Source organism: Cervus canadensis, chromosome 8 (genome assembly GCF_019320065.1).
Source record: "Cervus canadensis isolate Bull #8, Minnesota chromosome 8, ASM1932006v1, whole genome shotgun sequence".
Classification (NCBI taxonomy): domain Eukaryota; kingdom Metazoa; phylum Chordata; class Mammalia; order Artiodactyla; family Cervidae; genus Cervus; species Cervus canadensis.
The window spans coordinates 14,698,925-14,726,582 of NC_057393.1; the positions used below are offsets into that span (position 1 = coordinate 14,698,925).

The 27,658-nt window shown below is 46.2% G+C and overlaps 1 protein-coding gene across 1 annotated transcript; it reads right to left on the minus strand.

Moving 5' to 3' along the window:
• Positions 1–7,080: 7,080 nt before the first annotated feature.
• Positions 7,081–22,695, minus strand: PNLIPRP1 (pancreatic lipase related protein 1). Its single transcript, XM_043476226.1, is given in 12 exon segments — positions 7,081–7,144; positions 9,927–10,094; positions 10,805–10,913; positions 13,090–13,219; positions 14,126–14,244; positions 15,950–16,071; positions 16,172–16,289; positions 18,062–18,164; positions 18,911–19,045; positions 20,941–21,066; positions 21,557–21,711; positions 22,647–22,695. Coding segments are annotated over 12 exon segments (1,398 nt in total).
• Between the last annotated feature and the right edge of the window lie 4,963 nt (positions 22,696–27,658).

Sequence of the window (27,658 nt, forward strand, 5' to 3'; positions counted from 1 at the left end):
CTTGGCTTCCCACCACGGCAGGGCCAGCTCAGCTCCTCCTTCCTCTTGGCAGGCATGCCAGAGGTTCTGAAGTCCTGCCAGCTATCTGCCCTGGGAAGGAAGTGAAGGCCAGCACCTGTGGGAAAGGTCCTTCGCTGGCCACAGGTGCCAGGGTCAGGGCCTGAGTCGTGCTGCCAGCTGGCCCAGCAGCTGCCCTGGGGAGGGGTGGCCTGGGTCTTTCTTTGCCAGCCCCCTGAGGCCTTTTGAGACATATTTCTCATCATCACCTCCTTTGTCTGTCTTCCCCGCGCCCCCGCCCTTGCCCCCGAGGGCTGACATCACCTCTCTCTAGGCTGCCGCATCAACCTCCCCACAGCTTCCTCGCAGCTACCACAGTATTAGATGCTTGTTTTGCGTGTGTGTTCACTCACTGCATGTTCATTTTTATATGATCACAGTGTACTGGATGCTCATCCAGCTTGAGGGTAAAACAGAAAACAGAGGCTTCTGCCCTGTACTTTGTGGGACTGATGGTCCCTTGGGTCACAGGTGCTGCTTGCCCAAAATAAACACACAATAGCAAACAAAATGAGCTAACGAAAAGATGCACGTTGATGAGGGCTTGTACCAGAATCACATAATCTGAGCTTTCACAAAAGAGAAAAGTTGGGGATTCTGGGTGGAGAGGGATCCAACCTAGGTAGAGTTCAAGCTCCTGAGTTGGGCATGCTGCTATAAATTGGGCTGTATTCTCCCCCGAAAGATATGATGAAGTCCTAAATTCTAAGACTTCAGAATGTGACCTTTTGGAGTTAGACTTTTTATAGAGGTAAAGTGAAGCCCTTAGAGTGGGTCCTAATACAGTATAACTGGTGTCCTGATGAAAAGGGGGACCTTTGGATACAGAGACATGCACACAGGCCATGTAAATAGAAATGGAGATATCTGGGTGATGCTCCTATGAGAAACAGCGAAGATGGCCAGCAACCACCAAAAGGAGAGAGACATGGACAGGGTCTCCACAGGGTCTCCCTCACAGATGCCTGAAGGACCCAGCCCTGTAATGCCTTGGTCCTGGACTTTCCAGCCTCCAGAATTGTAAGATCGTAAGTTTGTGCTGTGCTTAGGCACTCAGTCTGTCCAACTCTTTGCAATCCCATGGACTGTAGCCCGACAGGCTTCTCTGTCCATGGGATTCCCCAGGCAAGAATACTGGAATCAGTTGCTATGCCCTCCTCCAGGAGATCTTCCCGACCCAGGGATTTAACCCAGGTCTCCTGCATTGCAGGCGGATTCTTTACCAGCTGAGCCACCAGGGAAGCTCTTCTGCAGTTTAAGCCACCTCGTGTGTGGTCCACAAGCTCTGCTTGTGCGGAAGGACACACAGTCCTGAAAATGAACCTGTTCTTCCCCTCTTCTGAGCTTTGCACCCGTGGGTCCCCAGCCAGGGATGTCAGCTGTATCTCCCCGCTGAGGAACCCCTGATCCCTGCCCCCACCCCAAGGCTCATTCCTCCCCCACCCTCCCTTCTCCTCCCTGGCCACATTTATGCCTCCATTTCTGGTCTTAGAGCTGACTCTCTGCTCTCACAGCCTGTGACACTGGACGTGTCTTCCACATTCTCAGTCCCAGACTATATTCGCCAAGGTTATTCAGAGCTGAGTAAAGACAGGGACACAATCCTCACAAAAAATTCTCATAGCACCCTCACTCCCCTGGTCCCGGGACATTCCCCTTAGCTTCATTTTATTTATTTATCTATCTATCTATTTATTTACATATTTATTTATTTCTGCTGTACCACACAGCATGTCAGATCTTAGTTCCCTGACCAGGGTTTGAACCTGTGTCCCCTGCATTGGGAGTACAGAGTCTTAACCACTGGACTGCCAGGAAAGTTCCCCATTGACCTTATTTTATAGTTCAATTTAGGAAACAAAACTCTTATCGCAAATTACCACAACAAAAAGAAAACTTTATAACTGGCTAAAAAAAAAATAAGATTATCATCAAAATGAAAACACAATAAATTCCCAGATAAAAGCACACCTGGACCTTGGATGAGAAGACTCACCTTTAGAGGAGTCAGGAAATATTGAATCCTGGGAGAGCTTCACCTGGCTGCACAGGAGAAGCACCTGAGGGGCTTTATAAAGAGGCCTCTGTTACCTGGGCTTGTTCTTGAATTGGTCAGAGTGGGGCTTGGGATCTACACTCCCCCACCCCAATTTTTTCAAGCTCCCAGATGATCTGTTTTGTGGGCTGCATGGCATACCCCTGGCACTCCTGGAACTTCCTCAACCAGTCCTGTGGGCCCTTAGATGCCCAGTTTCCTGCACCTTGGGGTGAGCACACAAGACCTGAGTTGGGTGAACTAGAACCCCACCCTAACAGGCGCTGCTCTGGGTCTGTGGTGGTTGGTGGTTTAGTTGTTAGTCATGTCCTACTCTTTGCAGCCCCAGGGACTGCAGCCCGCCAGGCTCCTCTGTCCACGGGATTTTCCAGGCAAGAATACTGGAGTGGATTGCCATTTCTGCAGGGGATCTTCCCGACCCAGGGATCAAACCTACGTCTGCTGCATTGCAGGCAGATTCTTTACCCCTGAGCCATTAGGGAAGCCCCCTCCTGTTCCCTTTGTTAGCTCGGAATCTGGGGTCAGACTGGCCACACTCCATAGGGTACCTCCCTCATCTTACAGTTTGCTGACTTAAGGATGGAGTCTTCCGTTCCATTTTATAGTTGAGAAAGCTGAGACCCAGAGAGGTGGAAAGTCCTGGGCCAGGGTCACCAAGTTTGACTAGAACCCTGACTGCTGACTCAGTGTCTTTTCTTGCTGCTTCCAACCAGACTGACTGTCCCTCTGAGCACAATGTGTTAACACATTGGCTATGAATGTGATGTATTTTCATTGTTCCAAAGGCCATGTTCATATGCATTCTGAAAACGCACCACCTCTGTTAGTTAAAAAACAAAAGGGAACGAAGTCTAATCAAGCTGGTCCCATGCTGCCCCCGAAATCTGTATTTCACATCTGCTAGGGACACATGGGAGGCTTCCCTTCTGGCTCAGACAGTAAAGAATCTGCCTGCAATGCAGGAGACCCAGGTTCCATCCCTAAGTAGGAAGATCCCCTGGAAAAGGAAATAGCAACCCACTCCAGTATTCTTCCCTGGAGAATTCCATGGACAGAGGAGCCTGGAAGACTACAGTCCATGGGGTCACAAAGAGTCAGACATGACTGAAGTGACTTACACACATGTACAGGGCCACATAGACACTGCAAGTGTGCCCCAGAGTAACCATGGGGAGCCCTAAACACCCTTCTCCCAGGCTGTGTGTTAGGATCAAGGATGTGTGATGCAGAACTTGGACTCCCTAGAGATGACAGGAAATGGGGTTTCATAGCTCCACTAATGAGTAGCCAAGGTGTTATAATGTGGCTTTTCTTCTGGGCTATGATTCCTACTTACTTTAGGTGAAACTTACAGGATTTAAGCCATGTTAGACAGTTCAAAATGGAGTCACAGTGGCCAACACGAACTTCTGTATTAGACGTCTTGAAGCATTCGCTGTGGGACTGTGAGTGTCTTAGAGTGATAAACTGAGCTGTACTTTCGGTTAGAAATTTGATGGAGATGAGAAATTTGGTGGGCAACATCTGTAACTGGAACAGAAGGAGCAATCGATACAGAAAGGATACCTTGGGTGCAACAGTAATGCCTACTGACACACTCCTTGAAAAGGAATACTGAGTCCAGCAACTAGAAAAACAAACACCGTATACTAATGCATACATGTGGAATCTGAAAAACTTAGTATAGACGATCTTCTTTACAAAGCAGAGATAGAGACACAGATGTAGAGAACAAAGGTATGAATACCAAGCGGGAAAAGGCGGGGATGGGATGAATTGAGAGATTGGGATTGACATATATACACTATCGATGCTCTGTATAAAATAGATAACTAATGAGAATCTCCTATATAGCACAGGGAAGTCTACTCAGTGCTCTGTGGTGACCTGAATTGGAAGGAAATGCAAAAATGAGGAGATGTATATATACATATATATATAACTCATGTACTTTGCTATACAGTAGAAACTAACACAACACTGTAAAGCAACTATGCTCCAATAAAAGTTAATTTAAAAAAAGAAGGCTCTTTGCTGGAGGACTTGATCCCACGATGCTGAACTGTTGCAGATAGATGCTGCCTGAGGCCCCATCAGAGCAGGGGGCAACTTCCCACTCGTGGTTGTCTCAAGACCCGTGGCCAGACCAAGACCTCTGCTCTTGCTGACATGCTTCCTTCCCAACTTCTTCCTAGAGTGCTTCATTTACTCCCTTTCCTCTCTTCCCTACTCTGACTCAGCTGTGTTGTGTGCTGTTTGTGTTCAGTTAACGAAGGGACTCCAGGTTTCGTGTGTCTCCAGATCTGTGATCTTACCGGGCCTTATCATTGTGCTCTGAGACACACACGGCGTCCATGGCATTAATCGTGGGGCCTTCTGTTCTCTGCCTTCCTGGTAGTTTTCTCAGGAAGTATCTCTGATAACAGGACCTACACTTATTACAGGAGAGGAACTTGGGTGGAGAGACCTGGAGGCCCCGTTTCAGCTTGGGTCCCCAACAGCTGCCTTCCATGTCCCTGGGGTGGATGGCCATCACTGCACCTGTCGTCAAGTCCAAGGTCTCCAAGGTCACCCAGGTCACCCGAGGCTCAGGGCAGAGCTTCCACTGTGTGCTTTTGGTACAGCCAATAGCCTAAGGGATCCTCAGCAACTTGCTTTCCCCATCTTCAGCCTCTTCTTAGCTTCCCTGCTGTTTTAAAATCATTTCCCCCAAGTTATTGCCTGTATCAGTCAGTCTGGGGAGCAGGTGAGGCAGGCTGTCCTTGAGTAGGGGGGTCCTTTCACCATCCCCTCCATCATACCTACTTCCACACACCACCCTCCAAGGGTCTCATTGTTGTTCAGTTGCTAATTTCTGTCTGACTCTTTGCAACCCCATGAACTACAGCACATCAGGCTTCTCTGTCCTTCACTATCTCTTGGAGTTTACTTAAACTCACGTCCATTGAGTCGATGATGCCATCCAACTATCTCATCCTCTGTCCCCCACCCTTCTCCTCCTGACTTCAATCTTTCCCAGAATCAGGGTCTTTTCTATCGAGGAGGGTTTCATTACCGCTCCCCTGGAAGTCTGCGGGAGCCTCCTCCTCCTCGCTGGCCTCCCAGCCTGCAGTCTCAGTAGGCCGTCTTCCTGCAAGTCTGGGCCTAAAACCCCTGGCTCTGTGGAGCCTTCCCCGTCTTGCTCCTCTCTCTTCTGGGTCCTGTCCCGGGATACACCTTGCTTTTGGCAGGCAGAGAGCAGTAGAGGTGTGTTTATTTACATGCTGGCGCGCCAAGAGCACTGCCTCACGGTAGTCCGCATCCCCCTCCGTCCAGTGCCTGGCACAGAGCTGGCATTAGGAGTGTCTGATTATCTCTATCCTGTTGACTGCATTTGCTGCTTCGTCCAGAATGTGGGCTCACGCCCAGGGCCAGGTCTCTCCTGCTCAGCGCTCCCTCCTCCACTGTTTATTGAGCATCACCCCCTGCCCCCCTCCCCACACCCCTGCCCTTTACTATGAAGCCTCTACTACAGTCGCTCAGTAAATCCTCATCATACTCTCTGCTTGTAAGGACTGTTCTGCAGCCCACTCGCACCCGAGTTTTGTGGGTTTTTTTAAAAATAATTTTATTTATTCTTAGCTGTGTTGGGTCTTTGTTGCTGAGTGGGCTTTTCTCTAGTTGCAACGAGCTGGGGCTAATTTCTAGTTGCAGTCCGTGGGCTTCTCGTTGTGGTGGCTCCTCTGGTTGTGGGGCATGGGCTCTAGGGCGTGGGGGCTTCATGACCCGGGCTCAGTAGGGCTCAGTAGCCTGGTTCCCAGGCTCTAGAGCATAGGCTCAACAGCTGTGGTACAGGAGCTTCGTTGCTCTGTGGCATGTGCTCCCAGACCAGGGATCGAACTCATGTCTTGTGCCTCGGCAGGTGGATTCTTTACCACTAAGTCATTCAGGGAAGCCCTGCCCGCAAGTTTGAAGCTCAGTAATACTTGACGTGCGACCAGGGGTTAGAAACTGCTGTGGTGGTTGGGTGACCAAGAGGGGAGATACTCAGGGGAGGCAATGACCTTCCTGATCCCTCAGAGCCCCTCCCCCGCCCCGGGTTGATCATGGGACAGGCTGGGCCACCTTGAAGACCCCTCCCTCCATCAGGTACAGAACACCTTTGTGGGTTAGGACTCACGGTGAGGTCCAGTTGGCTGAGTCATACCTACCCTCCCATGACAGAAAAGTCCCTCTCAACAGGGTCTGTGTTGGACACTCCCCTCAGAAGCCGTTCCCCGGACCCCTTCTCAGCACTAGGCCCTGCCTAGAATGGCGCCACCCTGCAGCCCTCAGACAGAAGGCTTTGAGGCGGCCTCGGTCCAGGGAGCACAGAGGGGCAGGGGTCGGGGTGGGGGCTGGAGACTGTCTATGCTCTGCAAACGTTCCCACCACAGCCTCTGGAAGCCGGAGCCCCTTTAACCTCACCAAGAGCCAAAGCTCCCAGGTGGGCCCATCACCACCCAATTTACCACCACAAAGAGGCCATGTCCTAGCACGGCCTTCCGTGACCTCAAGGCAGCCGGGAGGGGCCCTGACCCTCAGTCCCAACGACAGGACACGGACCCACTCTGTGCTGGAACGGCGAACACCCCCCGCCACCCTCCCCGAACCCGCTCTGGGACTCCTTCCTCACTTGTAGATGAAGGGGCTGGGCTGAAGCTCTGAGGAGGCCCCTCAACGCCCACCCTCTAGTTCCGCTGTTTGTTGCCGCCCCCTCAGGTGAGGAGAAGACAGTGGGCCCAAGGACCAAGGAAACTGGAGGGGAAGGTGTGGTAACTGGAGGTCAAGGGCAGGAGACCCAAATATACGGAAAATGTGCAGGACATTTAAAAATATTCAGTTCCCAAAGTCCCATAGGGGGCAGCTGACATCAGCCACAGAGGTGAGCAGATAGATGCATGACCGGATTTTATTGGTGTTACACGCAGGGGCACCGCGCCTGGCGTTTAACAGGGCACGAGAGTGAGCAGGATATCTTCGCTCACGGTGTCTTCACTGCAGAATCTGTGTCTGTGGAGAGAAAAAGAATGCTTTCTAAGTGCTGGGCATCCTTATTTGGCAACTGGACTCATTCAGTGGACGTAGGCTGGTAGCTTCGAACAGTTCCTGGAGGGCTGATTGCCTGGGGGCTTCCAGTGGGTGGGGCTGGCCTGGACTCAGGACACAATCAGGGGTGGATGGTCTCTGGGCACTCTGGCAGCCAGGACTGTGAGCTCCTTGAAGCAGGGACTGGGCCTCTCACAGCTCTCCTTCTCTACAACCCATGAGAGCACCCCAAAACCCTGGCACATGGATTTACAGATGGACTCACTCTTGGCTCAGTCACTCTGAGGACCCGATTCAACCTTACAGTAGCTCCAGAAAATACAGTCGCTACAGTAGACTGGGCTCCTACTAGCTGCAAAGACACTAGCTGTTCACTGTGCGTGCGACGTGAACTTCCTTCTCAGAACACAAGTGTGCGGAGGTGTTGTCACGAGTCCTCCGTCACAGGAGAGGAAACTGAGGCACAGAGGGCTCTCAGTTAATACGTGGAAGACCAAGATGCAAATAGAGGTCTAGCTGACGTCATGGCCCATATTTTCTATGGTTGGGTCAACTCCAAAGCTACCATGATCTTGCCTTTCAAGCCTGGAGTTGGGGGCCTGGCTCTCTGCTGGGGCTCCCCCTCTCCTGTCTTCCCGACATGACAGGGAGCTGGTTACCTGAGTCTCACCACTGGTGTCATATGTAGAAGAGGGCGTAGCTCTCTTCCATGACTGGTGAGAATTCCATGTCAATATGTCTCCTGACAATACATGTAAAAAAGCTTTATAATTAATTAAAAAACAATGCAGATGTAAGTGGTTATGGTTATAGCTCTTCTAGGAAACACGGGCTTCTCTCAGGTCTCACCACCTATGAGCTCTGAAGCTTCACCCTCTTTCCTCACCTTCACTGGCCCCTCCCCATTTTCCTTCTGTATTTCATTTGTCTTTCCGGGAAGCCCTAACCCTAACCTCCAATCATATTCCGGCCCTCTGCACGGGAGGCCCGCCCTCAGCAGCCTGGCCTACCCCTGCCCATTTCATCCTCCCGGACCCTCTGCCTGCCTTCCCAGCCACTCTCTTTGGGCCCCTCATAGGGAGTTCTTATTATGTCATTTGACCTTTTGCATCAATTATAAGTCTAATTTTCCAACAGCGACATTGTTGAGCCCTCCAGAGCATCTTCCCCTCTGTCTTTGCATCCCCTCCGGTACTCCTGGCATACCTGGTACTTAATCAGGTCAGAGAGGAAGGGAGGGAGGAGGCCAGTGTTGGGCGGAGAGAGAAAGAAAGGGGAGAAAACTACATTTTTTTCTTTTGACACCATGTCACTGGAGAGAATTCCTGTCAGCAGATTCCTTGGTAGGACTTGAAACCATGATAACTTCCACATATTAACTAAAAAAATCTGAGGGGTATCTGAAAGGAGGTTGGACCAAAGTCTTACTTTTCTTTGGTCTCCCAATTATTATTATTTTTTAAAATGTTACTTATTGGCTGTTTTCCCAACAGCAAAATATTTGAATAAATTAATGAATTCAGCATTTTTATTCCCCAGACTAGTTGGTGAGGTTCGATCTTCCTATATTTAAAATATCTGATGTCTACCATCCAGCTTTTTTGGGATAGATTCCCTCTGGAGTTAGCAGGTGGGCAAGCTGCACATAGGCCTCTGGAGAGCTGAGGTGACAGCTGATGGACTCAGGGCCTCAGGCATATCCTCAAGCATATTCTGGTCCCTTTCTAGAAAGTGCAGAAAGACACTGTAGGGTGCCTTGCCCTGGCTGATTCGGTCTTGTATTTTTTCCTTTCTCAGATGTACCTGTGAGCAAGTCATCTCCTGGGAATGCCTCGTGTTGTAAAGATTCCAATGAGACCACATTCTTCTGACCTGATTTTAACCACATGGTCCCAGGATGCAGGCAACGGCTCTACTTCCTTACAGGGCCTGGGGAACTGACCTTCAAGCCCCAGTGTTCTCTGGAAGGGCCGGCAGGGGAGGCCTTGGCTGCACCCCCGGCCTGCCCAGCATTCCCCACCTGCCTCCTTGGTGCTGTGCTCTCTGAGAGGATCTTGTTCTGCTGACCACCCGCCTGGGCCAGCCTCTCCATCCTTCCTTCTGAGAGACAAGGAGGACCTCACAGAGGTCATCCAGCCTGAAGAGAGAGCTGTGAGGTCTGCCAACCCTGTTGTCCCTCTGCCCAGGGGAGGGACATTCTCTGGGGCCTGAGTTTAGTGACCCCACCTGACCTCCCAAACCTCAGTCAGTGACCAGGAGCCCAGAAGCCCCTTTCTGCCGAGCCCCACAGGGGTGTCCTCCTGGCTGGACCTGGGGTCTGAGCTTTGGTCATTACCCCCGTATGCCCCCCAGCTGGGACAGTTGGGGACATCACGGGTCAGGATGAATATTCTGCAAGTATGGCCATCTCAGCTCTCTCTTGTCTCATCTCAAATTTTATATCTTTTGCTAAAACTGATTTCTTCTTCTATTACTCTGAGCTTTCATGGGTCGCCCGTCCCCTCTTTAACATGTAGCCATCCTCCAACCCATATTTATAACCTTATATCCCTCAGAAACTATTTCTTATTATCTGTCTTATTTTTCTTCCTCAGTTTTTACTGAAAGTGGAGCCTTATCATCCATGCTTCCCAAAGTGAGTGCTGAGGACCCTGGCTGAACCTTAACTGACCTTCTGGGGTGAGTTTCCATGACAAATGCAACTTTCTACAAACATCCTCAGGAACAAGCCAGCAAAGACACTTACTCGGTCTTTCCCTCTCCCTTCTGCATGGTGATCTTGGCTGCATCCACTTTGGGGAGGGTTGGGTTTACCACGTTGTTATTCCAAAGAAGCTTGACTTTCTCAATTGTTCCAACATCAATATCTGCGTCAAACTCACTGGAAAGGGTGGAGCCTGGTTTGATAATCCCACTTGAAATAGAGAAATAGAAACATTCCCATTCACTGCAATAAGTTCTAATGAACATATAAGTCCCTGCCACTTTTCTCTACTCGAGATTAATTAGATAATTTTTCCAAACTAACTCTCAGATAAAGGTTAGAAAAATGAAAAACTCAGTTACAATGCCATCAGTCTCAAGCTACTATTTATTTTTGGCCATGACACACGGCATATGGGATCTTCGTTTCCCAATCGGGGATCGAACCTGTGCCCCCTGCAGTGGAGGCTAGGAGTCTTAACCACTAGGCCATCAGGGAAGTTCCTCAAACTACTATTTAAATATTATTTCTTCACATGTAAGTTCATTTATCTTCAAAACTTTGTTATAGAAAACCATGTAATTCTTTCATATTTTTCTGCTCGAATTATTTGTAGAATAACAACTTATTCACTTATTTTAACACAAAACACATGTGTGACTAGGCTAGTCAGGAAACATGATATCTGGGATAACATTAGATTTAATCTTAAAAAATCTTATCTATTGAGAGAGAAAGAATTAAATGCCTGGATTTATAATTGAGAAAAGAACACTTGTTAGCAGAAATCTGAAATTAGCTTCAGTACATAAAGTAAATAATTTAAAAGCCATTCAGAAAAATATGCAAGCAGTCAATGTATGCATATGAAAGCCCTGTGTATCACCAAGTGAGAGATGGTGTCAGAAAAGGAAATTTACTTGAAGACATTGTATTGACGAGTGTTTCCCTTATTTCCAAACAAAGCAACTTTGATTTGACCAGTGGCTGTTCTTCCAGACAGTGTTACAGAAACGCCATATCTCCAGCCTGCACAGGGCACAGAAAAGAGTTCAGTCTATTCATGCACAAGGGAGTGGATCCACATCTCAGATCCCTGTTCCCCATTCCTTACACTGAGGCATTGAGATAGAAAGTTCTACATGTTAACCTACAACTGGAGCTAGGCCCTAAGGAGAAGCACACATCTGGCAGTGGCCCCACCCCAGTAAAGGGACCACTAGTCACACGTGGCTGCTTAAATTTAAACTCAGATTAAATTAAATTAAAAAAAAAAACTCCTCAGTTTCCTTAGCCACATTGAAGGTGCTGAATTGCTACACATGGTTAATGGCTGCTGCCCTGGACAGCACAGAGCATTTCCACCGCCAACTAGACTTCTGTTGGACAGCTCCACTCTAGAAGGACAGTGATTTGAGTGAAGGTGAGAAGAGAAGGATTGAGGGCTTGCCCCCACATTTGAAAGGTAACTTGGGATGCGTCCTCAGAGTCTCAAGGGCCAGGTCTGTCTTTCCTTTGCCTCTCTGTGGCTTGAGCAGTCTCCAGCACAGAGGTCATCAAGATTTATACCTGAAGAGCTGTCTTGGCCCCCAGGAGCACACACATGTGCACACAAACTTGCACATCTATGACCACACACTCACACACATACATAAGCCCACACGTGCATGCATGCTAAGTTGCTTCAGTTGTGTCCGAGTCTCTGAGACTTTATGGACTATAGCCTACCAGGTTCTTCTGTCCAACGGATCCTCCAGGCAAGAACACTGGAGTGGGTTGCCATGCCCTCCTCCAGGGGCTCTTCCTGACCCAGGGATTGAATCCACATCTGTTATACCTCTTGCACTGGCAGGCAGGTTCTTTACCACTAGCACCACCTGGAAAACCCCATAAACACACACATGCACACACGTATACAGATGTACACATACACCCACATACTCATATACACACATTCCCACGCACACACATAGGCGTGTAAACACACACACACCCCCACACACCCTTTGCCTAACTTCGACATGTCCTTCAGGTCCTCAGAGGTGTTTTCTCTGCTCCTTCCTCTGGTCAAGGCTGTGTGCTCTGTCCCCCCGATATCCCAGCAGCAATCTGCCAAGCCCAATGCACTTGGAGCTGCCTGCTCAGTTTCCATCTTCTCTGCTGCGTTATAAATTTCATACTAGAGTGTTTACATCCTCCCTGCACCCCCTGTGTCTAGCACAGTCTGTGGTCCATAAATAAATGTTAGTTGAGGAATAATATATGGCTTTTGAATGTTTAATTTGTCGTTTTAAAATATGGGCATGTATTTCATGCATCACCACATCAGAAGAAGGATTGATTCATCAACGTCTTTTTAAATAAATATGTATTCAGTGATGGAAATATTCCCTGTCTTGATTGTGGAGATGGCTACATGACTCTTCATTTATCAAAACCCATAGAACCAGCTATACACCACAAAGGCTGACTTTTCCTGTACATAAATTATATCTCAATAAACCTGACTTAAAGTACTATATAAGACTTGTATTATATTTATGTATTTGTATATACACAGTCTCTCTTTTTTTTTACAGTGCAACATCTTAAGAAACTTTCATAGGGCAAGTTGGCACAAAGTGGCTGAAACATGCCCGTCTCTACCCTTTGTCTGAGCTCATTCAGCTGAATTTGGAGAGAAATTACCCCTTTCTGATTCCTATTCACCCTCCACCAGATAGTCACCCCTCCCCCATACCCATTATCAAGAGGGACACATGGATAGATGGCTGGAAATGGAGAGATCGGAGTTGGGCTTCTAAGTGGGTTGGACAAGCAAAGAGTTGGTATCAAATAAATTTTGAATGAATAGGAAAACAGATGTAGATGAGACAATTTTTATGATGAAGAGAACAAAAGACTGTGGGGTGGCATAAATTCAGAGAAGATGGCCACAGAAACATGTAAATCACTGTTAGCCCACTAGCCATGCTATTTGCATGAGCTCATTTTATGCCATAGAAATAAACTGGAAGTAAAACAGACCCTTTCTAAATTCTCAGTTGAGTCTTAAATGGGGTAGTTTGAGTGAATGTGTCCTTTTACTAAGATAAAATGTACCCACAAATATTTCAGGTTATTTTTGTTTATGTAGTATTTATATTTATGTAAAACAGAAATCACACCTTGTTTACCAGGGCAGGATAATCACAACACAATTTACGAGCAAATTTGCTGGGATCTCCTGTGTTCAGGAAGAACTTCTGTTGCTCCTCACGTGTCTTGCCAGCAAATCTGTCAGCATAGTGTCCCATCTGTGGGCACCCTTCATCTGGACAGGGGAAGCACTTGTTCTAATGAGAAAGATGGATCTGGCTGTAAGGTATGTTTGTCTCTCTATGATCCACCCATCTTATGAGCAATTTTCCTATAGTCTGAGTTTCCTCTTTTATAACTGGAAAGAGATTGGAATAGATGGTGTCTAAACTACGTTCATCCAGGATATGGTACCCAAGCCTGAGGCACATCACATTAGAACTACTTCAGGAGGTTTAGAAAATACTGATGCCTGGGCCCCAGGTTAGATCAAATATGGCTTCCATCAAGTGGTGCGCTGGTGAATGATTAATAGGCAACACTGGAACAAAAAGTCTTTTGTAGTGTCTACCAATTTCCATGCTATAAATACTCTCTGACTGTGGCTAGTTTCAGGCTGCCAACGTGATGTCACTGAATGGGGAGCTGGGGAGAGATGGTCACACCAGGCTCCAGTGTATCATTTCTTCTGTCTCTCTTATTGCCAGCTGCATAAGACACAACCCCTCTCCCCCGGCCGCCAGCCTGGCATCCACCTTTCCTTCTCTCTGGTGTGTATATTCTTCTTTCACACATTCTATTTTTGTTCTGCTTTAGTCAGAAATCTGCACTCCTTCTCCTCCTCCTCCTTCTAAAATCTATGATTTTCCAAGCAAGATTCAAACTTTGCCTCCAGCAGGAAACCTTCCTAGATCACTGAATTGATTGTTCTACTCTCTGATTTCCCAGAATCTTCCTCTTCCACGTGACTCTTCTAGAATTGTAGCTACCTCCTGCTTAAAGGTTTTTCCCCCGCCACTCCACGGAGGGGTTCACTCCACGTGAACTCTGGCAAGCAGTGCCAAAAAAAATAAGGGATGATCAGAAACTGGTGGAGTACTGCAGACCCCAACATAGCAGGACAACAGCACCACCGTGGGACTCAAGGTGGTATGACATCTTACAGACTCAAAGTCCCTGTAGCAAGCACAGGGGTATGCGGTGAATCCTTTGGGACTGAGGATGCTCTCTGAGTAGTACTTATAGCTTCTCAGGTGATTGCAAGCGATGAAGTCCCGGGTTCCTGATGAAGCAAATGAGGAAGTCTGCACAGGTGGCCGGGGTCCCGTGACAACTTCTCTGCCTCTCCCTCCAAGTGGGATGGGACTATATATTCAGAAATTTAAGATGAGTCCAAAATCCAGACACAAAATGACAGTTAACATAGAAAGCCTGCTTTCTGATTGCTGGGCAGTGTTTTGAACTCTTTACGTGTATTGTCCCTATAACCCTCACTTTTCTTCAGGGGTTTCCCTAGTGGCTCAGATAGTAAAGAATCTGCCTGCAATGCAGGAGACCCAGGTTTGATCCCAGGATCAGGAATATCACCTGGAGAAGGGAATGGCAATCCACTCCAGTATTCTTGCCTGTCCACGGGATTTCCATGGACAAGAGTGGTGACTCTCATGCAAACAGGATTTTCCATGGATGGAGGAGCCTGGTGGGCTACAGTCCATGGGGTCGCAAAGAGACAGACATAACTGAGCAATTAACACTTTCACTTTTCTTCAGAGATGGGTAAAACACCATCCTTAATTACAGAAAGTCATATAGACTCCAGCCTCAGGTTTCAGATTTCAGCTAGGAGTGGTGGAGCTAGGATTTAAACCCAGGCCTCTCTGGTGCTTGAGCCCAGCCTCTAACCTGTGTGCTGTCCTGTGTCCCAGGCACCAGGTTGAAGGTTCTTGAGGACACAATCAAATGTGGCATGACCTCCCAGACATGACAAAAGCAGGACAAGGACATCTTCATGACACACTCAGGCAAATAAAAAAAAAGGTTGACTAGCTTTAGGTGGCTTTATGTGAGCACTCCGTTTACTCTCACAATGTCTTGCTCCTTCTTAGAACCTTCCTTCGCCCCTACAAACTCTTGCCAAGTGGTAGCTATCATAGCACATCTTCAAGACCCGGCCTGAACTTGCTTGGTTGTTACTGATGGAGAGTCTATGCTACTCTGTTCTCTCAAAGCCTCATAAAGCCATGAAAGACAAACACATTGGTCCTCAGCCTTAACATTTGTTTCAGTGGTGTTCATCCCTGCCAAGTCATTATGCTCACATTCAATAAAAATATTGCATCATTTGTGGGGCCAAACGATCAGTCTGGCTGAAAATTTCAGCTATTCGTTGTCATTCTGACTTTATCTGATACAGAGAGCTGTATCTGAATGAGGCCCGTAATCCCAGTTGCTGACCGTTGATAAAGAACAGCCACATTGAGTAGCAAGTCTCTGCCCTAACCTTCATTACCTGTGATTGCTTCTTATTGCTGCCCCAACATAGAAGAGCAGTGACTCTCATGCAAACGGGTTTGCCATGAACACGATTGGGAATATTCCCATTTTATCCATGGAGTTGAAGCCAGTAACATAAGCTTGAACCATATCATAAGCAAGAACTGGTAGAAAAATTCTCTTCAAGTCAGGATAGTTACTTTTATGGTATTTCCTTCCTTTATTAGGTAGCTATCAATTGACAGTTTGAGTTAACAGCTTTAAGAAATGATTTTGTAAATCTTGTTGCTTATTCATTCCAGGACACCCACAACAATATTTTAAGGAAATAACAACCAACAGAACTGAGATATAACAAATGACACATGGCTGTATTTTTAAGAATAAGGTCTAGAAGGGGAGATTGCTTAACAGTGTTTTCATTGTTAAGCTTTGCTGTGGGAATGGCATTGCTCCCCCAGGGAAGTGGTTCCCCCACTCTGCTCAGCCTTTACCTGCCCAGATGCCATCTAGGTCCACGATCTGTGACAGGGCACTCTTCCTGCATCCGGACATTTCCTCTCTGCCATTTGGGAAGAAGTCAAGGTGACCCACCTGTTGTTTCGTTCCAAAGCCTGAAATATTCAGAACAGCGGTGAGCTTTTCCTAATGCAGGGCTCTCCTGCTTAAAACACGATTGCAAAGTGCTTGCAGTTGGAACATTGCAGGGCTCATCCATGAATGGGATCAGGGGAGCTGCATCCATGTGAATCACATCAACAAAGCCAGTGTCGGAGGGGTCGAGTCAGACCTCTTCAGGAGTACCCTCGAAATTTGCTTCTGCAGGATCCAATCCTGAAAGAGATGGCCAGTGCTGCACACAATAGGTCTGACTGTAGGTGCCAGCAAGATGGAGGTTGTACAGTTGCCCAGGTTGTGCACTACCCAACTAACTCCAGGAATACCCTGGAGCCGTGCAGTGCCATGGCCAGGGTATGAAATATGGAGCCATCAAGTCTCTATGATGCTTATTACATTCTAGTGCATGGATAGAGAAGGGCAGGTGGAAAAAGAAATTCAGATTTTGTTTAGGAAAGGATTTATTTTTTCTACAACAGATTCTCCCACTTCCTTGTATATCTTTTTTCTTCAGTTTTCTCTTTCCCTTCCCAAGTTTGAAGGGAAAAGGGGAGAAGTAGTAAGAATCAGTAAGTATCCTGATTCAAAACAGATTCTGGGACTAGGATGCATGCATGTGTGTGTATATGCTAAGTCGCTTCAGTCTTGTCCAACTCTTTACAATCCTATGGACCATAGCCTGTCAGGCACCTCTGTCCATGGGATTCTCCAGGCAAGAATAGTGGAGAAGGCTGCCATGCCCTCCTCCAATGGAATCTTCCAGACGGGGGGATCGGACCCATGTATGTCTCCTGTATTGGCAGGCAAGTTCTTTACCACTAGCACCATCTGGGAAGCCGTCTTGGACTGGGATGCCTGGCTCCAAAGCCCTGCTTGGCTATTTCTTGAGCAAGTTGCATGACCTTGGGTGAATCACTTGACTTTTTCTATGCCTCAGTTTCCCCATTTATAAAATAGGGGTAATAATTCAGCTATGATAAGACTAAACGAGATAGGATATGTAGCATTTGGCAAAGTGACTGGCACATTGTTACGGGTATGTAAGTAAATATTTAGTATTATTTTCCCCTGACTATATGGTGGCACTTGTGGTAAAGCCTTCCAGGCTCTTTAGGGTCTCAAAGAGTTGGACACTACTGACTATATCTCCTTCTTGACAGGACTCCTGGATTTAACAGTTGTCTTTGAAGATTTTATCAGAGAAGCTGTAAAGGCACGAACATAACTGTCTCTTGAAAATAAATGGTAGCGTTCTTATAAAGGCAGAGACTTGCTTAAGCCATAAGATAGGAGAACTGGGATTGAGTGTCAGTTCTATCACTGACTAGATGTGTGACCTTGGGTGAGTCATTTGCTTCCCTCAGCCTTTTTCTTTAGTTCTGAGGATTAAATGAGAAAAATGTAAAGCACTTTGCAAAGTATTTGGGATAAGTAGGCACTTAATCTATGCTTACTGTAATAGTTATATTAGCTTCATAATGATTATATTTCATTGGTGTAATTTGTTGTTATAATTTAAAGGCTTTGCTTGGGTTAAAAGGATGCTTTTGGTGTGATGGTGATGGTATTTCTTCTGCCAATGAAGGCAGTGGAATTTTTGTGTTCTCTTCTGCCCTTGATTTCAGAGAAAGGGAAAAAGAATGACAACATGAATCCTTCTTAACTGTGTTTGCTCATGTTCATATCAGTCTTGCTCTGCATATTCCTGGGTGCCCAGTCCTGCTAAGAGAACCACAGCAACAGAAAACATGGATCTAGAGAGGAGGAATGCGGACAGAGCGGAGGAAGCAAAGGGAACAAAGCCACTACCTCCCCTGCCACAAAGATAGGCCTCTGAGGAGCTTCCCAAATGTTCTGTGCAGATTCTAACCGGCTCTGCCACAGCCAAGGGGATGGACTCCTTGGGGCCAGCTCCAAGCTAGGGAGTCTTGTATCATGTCCTGGGGCTACTGGGGACAAAACCTGGGGCCCTGGCCCTTGAGTCTTACCTGTAATCCTGCCCAGGCCTAGAGTTTTTCTCCCTGCCTCTCCCGCCACATGGGCCCCCAGGCTGTGGCCAATGAGGTGGAAAGGTAAGTAGCTGTAGTTCAACTGGAGAGGGAAGATTGTACTGTCAGGATATTTCTCTGCTGTGGTTTTTGCAAACCTAAAGCCATTACTCCTCTGCTGAAAACCTTCCACTGCCATTAGGATGAAACCCAACTCATTACAAAAGCCTCAGAGCTTTCCTGACTCAACACCTATTTTTCTAGACTCTTTTTCTACCCACACTTTTTGTGGGACTTGCAGTTCCTCAAATATGCTGTATTTGGGTCTGTTTTCAACTTCTCTTCCTGTTGTCATCTACAGCTTAGCCATCAGCTCTCAACTTAGATGTCTCTTTCTGGGAGATATCCTTAATTACACATGGGGACTAGATTCACTGACCCCCATGTGCTCCTATAAAGCCTTATAGCTACCCCCTCCCCATCCCCACACCAGAACCCTGATCACACCCTATTGGCACTGTAAACTCCCCCAGGGCCCGGGACCACAGTTGTCCTCTTTACATCCTGGCAGAGCTCCTGACACTGTGCTCCTAAATACCGGATGGACAAACAAACAACACAAAGCTCAAAGTGTTCACACCTGCTGGTCTCAGAGATGTTCACCCAAATGTACTTATTTATTACAGGTCTACAGATCCACAGCGCCTCGATTCAAAGTGAGTTTTAGGAGTAAGACTCTGAGAGCGCTATCAATTATATTTCCTCTTTAAACACAGAACCCTCAGTTGCATCTTCATACAGAGACCAGTGCGTGTCACGTGCCTCCTCTGCAGCCCGGCCACCACTCACCTTGAGCATGGCCAGCATTTGGGCCATCTGGGCGCCCACCACACACACATTGTTGGGGGCCTGAGTGTAGGTGGTCTGGGAGCCTTTCTTCCAGTCCACACAGATGCAGTTCACCTCCTCTACCTCAAACATGTTCTGGGGTTGGAGAGACCCCAGGGGGTTATCATGGGGCTTATGAATCCACATCCAAGCAGGGCTCAGAAATAGTCCCTGAGAGTTACCACTGGCCATCTTTCTGTCCCTTCCTAGCAGGAGCACTGGGATGAACTTGACTTTGTTAGGAATCTTGTTGCCAGCAGGAATTATCCCTCGGGGGGTTTGTTATGAGAAAGGCAAATTAGCTTCCTCTCTAGCTTGTAGATTAATTAAAAGCGGACCACTCTGGTTTTCTTTGACTAGATTCAGTAAGGTTGATTCAGTAAGGTGGATAAAACCAGGGCATCATTTAAAGAGCCCTGTTGAGCAAAGAAAAGGTCTCAAGTGCATTCATTGTCTGGAAGCCCGGGTCTAACTGACTTTGCGGATTTGACCACTAGGGGTCCTTTTAGCCTCTTGACAAAGCCTGGGCTTGCTTCACCCCAGGCTACAGGGCACTAAGTTCTAAGGTGGGAGGGAAGGGTCACTATTTTTAGAGTTAGGATAGCATAGTATTTCACAGAAGAAAGACACAGTGCAGATATTTGAAAAATGGAACTGTACTGATTTAAAATATATTGGAGAATTCTGAAAGGGAAACTTCTTCCTGGATGTCACAGGAACTGATATATGCTTAGAAGTTCTGCCAAGGAAGACATAGGACCAGACTGAGTCTAAAATGGTGCTATAAATTAAAAATCCATCAAGAATCTTTTCACATACATGATACTAGTATGTGTGGTCACACACACAGATACCAACAGTTGTTTTCTCAGGACCTTTATTTTTAAAGCAGCCCTGAGGAATCTCTTACAAACTTGGAGAATTTGGAGTATAAACTATATCTTACAGTCTACACATTAAGATACTTATTAATGATGGGACAGAAGCGATACTGAGTTAAATACCTGGTAAAATCCGAGGTCAAATGCAGAATGATTTCACTTTTCAGGGTTTGTAACTTTTCCTGTTGACATTTTAGGTTGGAGTTATTAATGTGTGTGTGGAAGGCAGGCTGTTAAGATAAATTCTTAGGTGTCAGAAAAACATATTGAATCAGTGAACACAAGAAAGGAAGGGATGGATGGTATATTATGTGTGTGTTTGTGTGCCTTTGCACATGTACGCTTGTGTGTATGTGTACATGTGTGTGTATGTGCATGTGTACACATGTGTGTTATTCCATCACCTATCCTTCTGACCTAAAGACGCTCTATTACGGTGGGTTTTGGCACTTTCTATTCTGCAGTTTAGTGCAAAGGCTTCCCAGGTGATGAAGCAAGAGAGACAGGTTCAGTCCCTGAGTAGGGAAGATCCCCTGGAGGAGGAAATGACAACCCACTGCAGTATTCTTGCCTGGGAAATCCCATGGACAGAGGAGCCTGGCCGGCTACAGTCCATAGCGTTGCAAAGAGTTGGACACGAGAATCTGTGAGGAGCTAAGCACGCACACATTCTGCCATTTTGGGCACCTGGTCAGCCTTAGCTCCTCGCATCTCAAATAAACGACCATAGCACATATCTCTGACTCTTAGGGAAGTGGGAAAGACTTGAACAAAAGGAACATAATCCCTCATCCATGGGAATACAAAGTAGCCTCACTGAAATGAAACAGACAACGTTTAGGCATGATCTAATCAGAAATGAGAGGGTGGAAGTGATTGCTCACATAGCAAATGCCACTGCTTCAGGCTGCTGATGCAGTCCAGAAGTGTGGAAAGGGCTTTTTATTTTTGTGAAGAGGCATTTTAATTGCATAGTAAAACCTCAATATGTCAGGGTTTCCTGTTTCCAAGTTCACTATTTGAGATTGCATAAAGGGAGGTGGAGGCATTCATGGGAAGGAAGGGCGTATGCCTGTGGCACAGGCCACAGGGGTTAGAGCCGGGCCCTGCCTTGCACATGGCCACCAGCCAGCTCTCATCTCCCTTGTCTCTGAAGCCATGGATGATGAACCGGGTCTTCTTGTCTGTTTGGAAATTGGACGCCTCAATCATTGATGGATCAGAGGAATGGAGAATCTGTGACAAACACAGAAGGGTTCCATGTTTTTGTAGCCCAGTCACTTTGGCCTGTCTCCTTCTGCCCCATTTCTGCCTGTTCCAATGCCACAACTTTTCAAAGTTTAGCCAAAAGCCACCTCTTCCAGGAAGCCCATCCTGACCTCTCCCTGCCCCACCTTCTCAAGACAGGAATCATTACCTCTACTAGGTCTGGATTGTGACTCATGGTCTACTTCCGTAGGTTGTTTGTTTTTTTTTTTGGTAAGCTCTTTGCCACAGACCAGAATCACATAACCAGCTAGAGGTTCTGACAAAAGTAAAACATTCATTCAAGCCTTTTTTTTTTTTTTAAACCAGAGACCAACTCTGTCCAGGTCTGGCTAGGCCTGGGGGAGCAGCTGGTAGGATGGGGTGGAGGAGAAGGGTACAGGGATAAGGAACTTCTGGTCCCCGAGTAGACACAGCCGCGCACTCCTCTACAACAACATTAGAATAGCAGAGGTCTCACTTGAAAGTTGTTTGGGTTCTTATTGGTGTAGAGCAGGATGCAGGTGCCAATCTTCTCCGGGCTCTAGGGGAGAATTTTCAAGGGCCTGATTGCAGTCCCAGCCCAGGGCTCGGAGTCAGAGAAGCACCCAATAGAATCATAGCAAACTTCGTTTCCTGGACAGAAAGGATGACTCTGCTCAGAGATTAGCTCCCAAGGCTGGGCTGGTCACTCCCCTGCTTGGGGACAGGCTGAAGACCAGGCAGAGTCTTGCCTCATGCCTGGCCCCCAAGCCCATCTTCTGATTAGGGACCTGTCCCACTGAATCCCACAGAGACCTCTCTGCCTCAAACCACCAGCAAAACTTAAAAGTTCTGTGTTCCCTAGAGCCTGTTATATAGAGTGAAGTGAGTCAGGGGAAAAAAAAAAAAAAACTAGTATTGTACATTAACACATATACATGGAATCTAGAAAAATGGTACTGACGAACCTATTTGCAGGGCAGAAATAGAGAGGCAGACACGGAGAACAGACTTGAGGACACAGCGGGGAAGGAAAGGGTGGGATGAATTTCGAGAGTAGCATTGAGATATGTACACTACCATGTGTCAACTACACAGCTAGTGGGAGCAGCTATACGGCCCGGGGAGCTCAGCCTGGGGCTCTGCGATGACCCAGAGGCAAGAGGGAAGGGATGGATGTACATTGAGAGCTGACTCACATTGTACAGCAGAAACCAACACAATGGAAAGCAATTCCCTTGAAATTTTTTTAAAAAAAGTTCTATCCCCAGAGCTTCAGATGTGTTTATTTGACTAATAATGTGATAACAGGCACTGGTCAGTCAATATGTTAACCCAGACAAGGATGTAATGCTTTATCTAGAAAAGTCTGGCCCCAGGTACCCTGGGCATAAAGGTGTGCTGATGGGAAATGCTCTGAGGCAGGTCCCCCACAAACTGCCTCCTCTCCCAGGCACTGGGGCAGCCCTATCTGCCTCTCTGTGGAACCTTGGAGCTGTCTGAAACCCAGCCATGGCTGAGGTTTCTCTGGCCAATGCTGAGATGATGAGTTTAAGTCCTTCCCAAGAGGCAGGTGGGATGTTTCTTACCTTTGGCTGCTCCCAGCAGGAAAAGAGAAATTGCCCAGATGTTCACCATCAACAAGAAATTCAGACACTCAGCTTCACCAAGCACGACCAGAGTAATAAGCAAAGACTCGGGAATTCAAGGCTCTGTGCCCTGCCTCCCCGCTTCACAGCTATGGGAAGACTTACCCTTTTGGATGTTCTGGAACTTTCTTCTCCCTGGATCAAGTGCCTGGGCCATTTTCTTATACTCAAGTCTTATCACTGGGACACTGCTTCAGAGAAAGAGCAGGTAATGATAGAGCATGCTGTGTGCACTTAATATTTCAGTCTGCACAAATACACAAAACAAGATTAATAACAGAGGTCAAATCTTCCCATAAGTCTAGGAAGATGAAAGATGCTTGATTAAAAGGAGGTGAAAGGTCTAACTTTGCACCTATGTACCTGTGCATGTAATTATGAGCCAAGTGGACCCCACTTTCCAATTTTTTTTATTTGATCATCTAGTACTTTACAAGTCCCAGGAAGAACACTGCAGCAAACTCTAACCATGAATGAACCCATTCTCACTTAGAATGAATGGAAATGCCCTTGCAAGTAGCTGATAGCAAAGGGAAGGGTCTAAGAAAACCTGTTTGTCTCTTTTTGGCAGTCTAGTAATACTTGAGCATATGAGCAGTGAAGACAGAGTCAACAGCCCCAATAATATCCTCTGACTACAATTCCCCACTGACTAGTGTTCCAGTTACCTATTGCTATGGGATGAGCCAACCCAAAACATAAGGGTTTAAAACAAGAGCAATCATATTATCCTGCTATAATGTGGAATAGCTGGGTTCAGGGGCCTATAAAAGCCCATGTCACCAGACCACAAAATGTCTGTTGAGTTTCCTCAGAGCCTCTGAAGTTTGCACACCTGTTCTATGAGATTACCTTGTGAAGCTGTCATGAATTACCCACTTACCCAAGCATCTGTGAGCAGCTTGGCTGGTTCACACAGCCAAGCCTTTGGTGTCCTAACCACCTCCAAGTTAAATATATCTCATTGTCAAAGTTCACACTGCTCCTGAATAAACAGGACACTGGATACAGGCTAGAGGGCCCCCTTCCTGTGAAGAGAACAGAAAGGACTTCCCTTGGACTAATAAGGAATAACAGCCAACAGTTACTGAGGCTTAGTATGTGTGGTCAGAGTACTTTTCATGTACTTTGAAAAGTACATGTACTGAGACTTTAATCTCACAACAACCTCATTAGGTAGGTAAACAGATGTGGAAACTGAGGCACCAGCCTTTAATATCATGCTTATAATATCATGCAGACAATGAGTGATAAAATGGGCTTTGAATCCAGAACTATCCAGAATGAAATATGGAGTTGTTGAATATCAGTTATTTTGAGCAAGTTATCAACAAGATTTGTTGAGTGTCAGCTGCCAAGAATAGGGGAAATACTCACATAGAATAAATTGAAATAGAAAATAAATTTCTCCCTACTCTAGACTTGAACCATCTGGTTGACCTGACTGATGAGGTATTCAAGCTTTGGAAATCTGTTTACATGATGTAGGAAGGTACTGGAGCACTTGACGAAGACTGGAGAAGACAAATGCTTTTCTTTGATGTTGCAGTGCTAATGTGGGATGAGATTTATGGTAATAAAACCTGGGCAAAATAGGTAAATTGGGTGATTGTTGTTTTCGTTGTCCAGTCCCCAAGTTATGTCCAACTCTTCACGACCCCATCGATTGCAGCACGCAAGGCTTCTTTGTCCTCCACTATCTCCCGGAATTTGCTCAAATTCATGTTCATTGAGTCACTGATACTATCTAACCATCTCATTCTCTGCTGCCCCTTTCTCCTTTTGCCTTCTATCTTTCCCAGCATCAGGGTCTTTTCCAGTGAGCTGGCTCTTCGCATCAGGTGGCCAAAGTATTGAAGTTTCACCTTCGGCATCAGTCCTTCCAATGAATATTCAGGGTTGATTTCCTTGAGGATTGACTGGTTCGATCTCCCTGCAGTCCAAAGGACTCTCAAGAGTCTTCTCCAGCATGACAATTCAAACTCATCAATTCTTTTTGTGCTCAGCCTTCTCTATGGTCAAACTCTCATATTCCTACATGACTATTAGAATGATGTCTTGGCTTTTTTATAGAGGAAATGTTGGATAACTCTATCTGTTCCCTGGACCTCTTCTCTTCCTACCATTCACTTGACCTTCTCCACATACCACAGTGGCCCCTGTCATACTTGCCAAGTTCTTTCCCACATCAGGGCCTTTGCATTGGCCTGAAACTCCCTCCCGTAGACCTCTGTGGCATTGGTTCCTTCTTGTCATTCAAAAGTTAGTTTAAATGTCACCTCTTCAGTGAGGCCAACCCTAGCCACCTTTGCAACTCCTCCACTGCTAGCCTCCCACCCAGACCCTTCCTCCCTGGCACCTTATTTGCTTCTTTCTCATCACTCATCACAAGTTATAATTATCTTTCTTGTTTTTCTGTTTATTTATTTGCATTCTTGCTTTTCCCATCTCGAATACAATCCATGAGGACACAGACCTCTTTTGCTTTGGCCACTGCTGTGCTCCCAGCTTCTAGAACCATGACCAACACAGGTATTTATGAATTAATGAAATAAAGAATGTACATATGAATAGAGTTCATAGATATTTTATCCTTATTCTCAGAGTGGATTTCATAGCTGGGAATGGTGAGAGGGCACAGTTCTAAGGTGGGAAAAAAAAAAGATATTTTCTTCAGAAAAGCAAGAGGAATATAAGCATCTGACGAGATCTAAGAGAAACAATCATCACATGATCTGTCACAGTTTGCTCAGAGGTTACTTTCCCTTGCCTACTTCCCTTTCAGCTCACCTCACTGTCAAGTTCATCTGTGGGTTGCATGCATAGCTCTGAGTCAGGGCTTCAACGGTTGAAACCACATTAAGGTGATCAGAGCTGATGTGACATCCTCTGGGCAGGAAAGGAAGGTTAAATCTCTAGCAGCCGCTCAGTTGAGCAGTGAGAGCACGTGAGGACTCCAGACACTAAAATGTAGAACTATGGGCATTTAGGGCTTAATTTTTCTTTCCTAAATTTTTTCTCTTTCATGTTTATAGATAGGTAATATATGCCCTTCTATATCTGATACAATACAGAGTTTAAAAAATGATGCTTCACCAGCTCCTTGTGTGTCCTTCCAGAGGTAGCCTATCTATGCATTATGAGTATATATATATATCGCATTTTATTTAAAAATATAAATGATTGACACATTCTGTACATTATTTTGCAAACTGATTTTTAAAATTAACTATATGTTTGGAAACCATTCCATATCAGTGCATAAAAAGTCCAATCTTTTTACCAGCTGCATAGCCTTCTGACATTTGGATATTTACTAATAGTTCTCTACTGATGCACATTTGGTTGTTTCTAATCTTGTACTATTAGAAATAGAGCCTTATGAATATTATACATCTGTTTTCTGGATGGATGGTGTATCTGTGGGGTAAATTCCTAAAAATATGGCATTTAAGGGACAAAAGATAGTACGTTTAACATTTGTTAGTTGTTACCACTCTGTTTCTATGTTCTGATAACTCTACTAGAAACCTTTGTGTATGTTGGCTATTCTCTCCCCCTCACTCCTGAAACGAGAGTGAAGGAGAGACCATTCGCTATTTAAACAGGTAATGTTTTAGAGGTATGTTAGTTGTGAGACTTTCAGTTGTAGGCAACAGAAATCAATTCTGAATAGCTAATTTTTTTTTAGAAGAAGATATTTGTTGGACGAATACTGGGGCATCTCATGGAATCCATGAAGCTGTTGAACTGTGACACCCAGGGACCAAGACCAAGAAATGGAGCCACCCTGGAGACCTCTGCAAATCGTCCTCAGAGCCCCTCTGCCTTAGGCCTGATTCTGCTACAAGGTCTCCCTGGCTTTGAACATCTCAGCCCAGAATTTTTAGTCTATCAGATGATTGGTCTGGTGAGGCCAGGAGCTGTCCCTGAATTAATTAGTAATAGGATATGGGTCCTGTTGGGCAGGTCTGGTTTTACGCACAAAGATGGAGGTGAATTTGTGAGCTGGGCAGCCACTGCAAGAGGTATGTGTTTCTGCAGAATCAAATAACAATCCTATATCAACTGATCTACTCACTTTGTACCAAAGTGCACAGGGGGTGGGGCAGTGCCCGTGGGTAGGGGATTTCTTTAAGAGTATGCTTGTGTTTATCAGAATTTGAAATAATAAAGGGACGATCTCTTCATTTTGAGTCGTCAAGTCCTTGTCCTTGCATGCGTGCTCAGTCATGTCTGACTCTTTGTAGTCCTAGCCCACGAGGCTCCTCTGTCTATGGGATTTTTTTTTAGGCAAGAATATTGGAGTGAGTTGCCATTTCCTCCTCCAGGGGTTCTTCCTGACCCAGGGATCGAACCTGCATCTCCTGTGTCTCCTGCATTGCAGATGGATCCTTTACCCACTGAGCCATCGAGAGTGACTTGCAACTCTGGAGATTGGACTTGCTGATCAGGAAAGTTGATCAGTACTGTTGCATTGTGTTAAGAAGAAGCCATCAGTACTCATGGGCACTAGTTGGCTAAGAAGAAGTGTGCTATACTAGAGCAGTTAGTATTCTACAAAAGACAAAAGCAAATGAACCTAAAATACACCCTCACTTCTGATAATCGAGGTAAAGAAGACTGGAGTCTGGATCCTGGGTTGACCCACTGCTGTGAAAACCTTTTTGACACCTGCCCTGTTCCTTTCCCGGCCCCAGGCTTCCCTGGAGTGAGGAAATAGGTTAGAGATGATGATGGATGTGTTGTGAAAATGGTCATAGTTCTTTACTCCCTCCCCTTCCCGAAGCTGCCCTTTGCCACATGATCTTGCAGCTCCTTTCATCAATTACTGGAGTCTATTTCTCCACCACTTGAATCTGGTTGGTTGTGTGACTTGGTTTGGTTGTTAAATGTGATGGCAGCAACATCTTGGACCAGCTCAAAGCCAGCTGACTCCTAAGTATGTGAGA